This window comes from Etheostoma spectabile, chromosome 2 (assembly GCF_008692095.1).
Source record: "Etheostoma spectabile isolate EspeVRDwgs_2016 chromosome 2, UIUC_Espe_1.0, whole genome shotgun sequence".
Classification (NCBI taxonomy): domain Eukaryota; kingdom Metazoa; phylum Chordata; class Actinopteri; order Perciformes; family Percidae; genus Etheostoma; species Etheostoma spectabile.
In genome coordinates this window covers 11,311,583-11,315,912 of record NC_045734.1, presented here as the reverse complement: position 1 = coordinate 11,315,912, position 4,330 = coordinate 11,311,583, and the positions used below count along the sequence as shown (strand labels likewise).

The following is a 4,330-nucleotide window of genomic DNA, read 5'->3' as shown; positions in this document are numbered from 1 at the left end:
CTCTCTCTCTCTCTCTCTCCCTCCCTCTCTTCATTGCTCTCTTCCCCCCTGGGAAGGAAGTGGTGTGTGGCGTCGATTAGGCAGCAAGGAAGCATCTCTCTTCCCTGAACAGACACTGCTGCATGCCATGCAAAGCACAGGGCAGCCACAGACTGATTAGGTAGCAGAGCAGTAAAAAAAGAGAAGTAAGCCTGACTGGCATGTTAAGTGAGGCCTTTTGGCGCTCGAGTCAAAATAATTTTATCACCGTGAAATACTGATGGCTGCTCAGGCGTCAAGCGAAAGCGTTAGAAAAGATGTAGGTTTTTCCAAGCATGCACAGCCCACAGGCGCAGGGGGTTTAGCAGCATTTTAGAAAATGCACACAGATGACTTGAAATGTTGGCAAACACATACAGTTTGGGGGAAATTACAGCAAAATAGGAGTACTCACAACACCATTAGTTTATATGTCCTTGTATGACCTGTATGATGCTGTCATTGCTACGGTACATAAGAACGTGACTGGACACATAAGAATAGATTGACTAGTAATGACATCTGTTTATTTTATACTAATTTGTAATGTATATATCCTTTCTTAGAGAAAATGACACCACATGACCTGTCCACACCCCCCTCTCCAGCACTGGACCCAGAGGAAGTCCGTTTAAGGAAGATGAACCGCAGGGCAAAGGTCATTCAGGAGCTTGTGCAGACTGAAAAGGATTACCTCACAGACCTGGAGCTGTGTGTCAGAGAGGTGGTCCAGCCTTTACGAAATTTTCAGGTAGATGCTTTTTAGGATCCCCAATAAAACCTCTTGCGGGCTAAAGGTGGTATTAACCCCAAATACTTCTACACATACAACAGCAAATAGAAGCAGTTCTTTGAAGTTAAAACTTAAATTAGTATGTCAATTGTCACTATTCAACCAGCTCCCTGCTAAGAAAAAGTTAATGTTCAACAGTGTCACTTGCTTATTTGGTACATCGTTGCTGCATCTGAGGTTTTATGCTTCCCAAAACAATTGTGACTGGTTTAAAGAAATACAACCAAGCCAGAGCATTTCCCTCCCTATCCAAGCATATATAAGCTATATGTAGCCAAACCATTCTGAGTCAATTATTCTACCTAATCTAATGACTTATTAAAACTATTAAGAATTAAGAATCAACATTAGAATATTCAAATAAAGGGGGCCAACATGGGGATTAATATAAATGACAGCTTATTTAAAATGTGATTCTGGTTTATTCATATTTGGACAGAATTAAAGCAGATTTTGATTGTTTAATTTGCAAGATGTCAATCCATAATTTTACAGCATAGTTTCCTTATTCTGTTTCAGGCTGTGGATGTAGACAGGTTGTTCACCAACACGGAGACATTGTGTGAGGTATCGGCAGCACTCCTTCACAGATTGCATGAGGCTATTGCTGACCCTGATCCAGAGGCTGTTGTCATAGGTAATGCCATTTTGACTCTTGCCCCATTGCCTGATTTATTGTTGACTTTCACTGCTCTGGTTAATATTTGGTCAAATATCTCATGCCTTTTTTCTATTTGTAGGAGAAATATTCATCCAGGCAAAGGCAGCTTTAGAAGATGTATATAAGATTTACTGTTACCATCATGATGACGCAAACATGGCACTCAAATCCTACGAGAAAGATGAAGAAACAAAACAACAATTAACCACATGTGTATTAACTCTGAAGTAAGTCAAGTCTCTTCCTCCAAATATTTTTCAAGTTATTTATAACGTAATATGTAAACATTATAATTTACTTTATATAATTTTGGTGGTGACTTTGTTTCTTTGTCTTTCTAATTACAGGAAAATCTACGACCAAGAGTAAGTATCCTTTGATGAGAAATTGATGTTAGCATTTAAGATCTACTGAATTCTTGATTATTGTGTTCAATTAGCAGTTTTGGTTAAGTTTTTGTTGTCATGCACGGTTTGCTTTTACAAATTTCTGTTCTGTAGGTCAAAACACTTAAGGTTTTTTACTGTGAAATATACTTATTCACACAGAGGGAAACCCAACTTGCTGAACATGGGTTCACTGCTCATCAAACCAGTTCAGAGGATCATGAAGTACCCGCTGCTGCTCGGGGAGCTGTGGCATGCCACACCTGAAAACCACCCGGACTTTCAACCACTGCAACAGGCATACACTGCTGCCAAGATCATCAATGTTAACATTAATGAGTTCAAGAGACGCAAGGATATAGGTGAGATTGCATTTACAGTGACACACACGTGGGTCTTTCATCATTGATGTCTATTTATTAAATGTGTCATTTTGCTAACCTGTGAGCACATTGCATTTCTACGGCATTTCTATTCAAATGTAATTATTTCAATGTTGGTTTCATATCACTGTTTATTCTCAGTCATGAAGTATAAGAGGTTGGAAGATGAAGGCACATTGAGGGGCAAACTACACAAGTTTAACATCCACTCTATCCGGAAGAAAGGCGACAGGTTTGCTGGCTATCTCAAGATCCTCACTGGAGTAGAACCACAGGTAAAATATGGTGGCAAAATAGAAATTAGAGTTACTTATCACTCGCTGTATTACAAAATGAGTAATAAAAAATGATCAGGATGTTGATTTGACAGTATAATGCAGTTGCTGGTGGTCTTTGCAAGTGCAGAAACTCAAAGTTTAGCACAAGGCAAAGGCAAATTTGGTAATTGGCTGTAGGCAACATATTTAAACTATTCTGTCTGTAGGTAAGAGATGAAGTATTTGACAGAGAGGAGAAGCTGTTCAGGAGTCTGGAGAAGGCTGTTAGGCAGATGGCAAAAAATGTTCAATGTTACCTGCAGCACACTCAGGTAGGTATATATTAGCATGTCCTACTACAAAGTGTGTGTGTTTTAATGATTTGAAATAATTGTCAAATTTCTGAGACTTTATTTCTTGATGTTTGTTTTGCAGGAGATGGTGTCTGTGGCTGTTCAGAAAGTTCAGGACATGGAGGACATCATAAAGGATACAAACAAAAAAGACACAAACGGCTCATTGCACAGTAATGGAAATGACCCCTATAAGCACTTTGTAAGATATGGCTTTTTTGTACTTCACATCAAGAATTTTTTTTTTTTTATTCAGAGCATATTTGACTTTACAACCCAGCAGCTGTTCCCTTTTCCTCCCTGAATCGTCTGTATTTGTGCCCTTGCTTGGCTGCCTTATTCCATGATCTCCACCCTTCACCCTCCAACTGTGAGTCACCTTTCACTTTACCCACAGCTACCTGTCTTCTGTCCATTATATAAATTCTCTTCTACTATGCTTCTAACCTTCTGACTACATCCCTCTGTAACTCTGCCATCTTCCTTTTCCTCATTTCTCTCGGAATTGCACTGTAGCCAATTCTAAGATAACTACACCTTTGAATGAGATTCTTTGTGTAGCAGCTCTTCACCGCAGCAGTTTAGCTCTGCCTTAACCAAAGTCTGCAGTAAGCTTTAAATAATAAGTGTAGACCCAATGCCATGTGTACTCTTAAGAAGAAAAGCAACAGACTTATTTTGAATGAAAAGGCATCCATTGTGTCTGCTATGATGAAGACATGACGGCTGTAAGTGATAGATGCCCTCAGTAAATAGAACATTTTCACCAAGGAAACCGTTCTTTTTACTGTATGTTTAGTCCTACCCATTACATGCTCCACACTATGATAGATGAAGTCTGTTATGTCTGCAGAAGTCTTACTGTGAGCTGAATGACATCACCACCTCTCATTTGTCTGCATGCAAATCAAGCTGCAGCTTCTCCGTTGTTGTTATGTATCCAATGCTAATGTTAAGGCATTCTTTACTGTCTCTATTCTGAGAAAATTGTTGTGAATTAAAGATGCTGCTGCATTCTAAAATCAAGCCATTTATAAAACAACCATCACATAAAAACACACAGAAGTAAAGTAAAAGTACCAGTTTACATGTACAGAATGCATAACAGAGAGTACTTAAAGTGCTCATATACTGCTTTTTAGCTTTTTCCCATTCCTTTATTGTGATACATATCTTTTTTGTGCATGTAATAGGTTTACAAAGTGAAAAAGTCCACCCCAAAGGGGCTTACCATTTCCAACAGAAAACACTGTTCACAAACTGCTCCAAACAGCTCTATTGCAGCCTTTACTTCCGTGACAAACGTCTGTCACTTTGTGACACACGTTACAATGCTCACCTAGCTGCTAGCGTGGCATGCCCTTATACTCTGCTTCTGATTGGGTAGTAGTGCTTACTTAGGTACTACACATGTACGACTCCCAACAAAGATGGAATAGAGGTGTGATGCCTCACTCTGTAGCTAAAACAGAGAGCTCA

General features: G+C 39.2%; 1 protein-coding gene across 2 annotated transcripts in view; it reads left to right on the top strand.

Annotated features, from left to right (window-relative positions):
- arhgef38 (Rho guanine nucleotide exchange factor (GEF) 38) overlaps positions 1-4,330 on the top strand; it is a 13,487-nt gene that overhangs the window by 4,249 nt on the left and 4,908 nt on the right. Inside the window, exons 2-9 of one of the 2 annotated variants that reach the window (XM_032540264.1) lie at positions 585-769; positions 1,331-1,448; positions 1,552-1,699; positions 1,820-1,837; positions 2,021-2,220; positions 2,383-2,516; positions 2,726-2,830; positions 2,934-3,053. In XM_032540264.1, coding sequence (XP_032396155.1) covers positions 585-769; positions 1,331-1,448; positions 1,552-1,699; positions 1,820-1,837; positions 2,021-2,220; positions 2,383-2,516; positions 2,726-2,830; positions 2,934-3,053 — 1,028 coding nt within the window. Of the gene's footprint in view, positions 1-584; positions 770-1,330; positions 1,449-1,551; positions 1,704-1,819; positions 1,838-2,020; positions 2,221-2,382; positions 2,517-2,725; positions 2,831-2,933; positions 3,054-4,330 lie in introns of those variants that run through there. The other variant, XM_032540270.1, reaches the window with a different exon arrangement.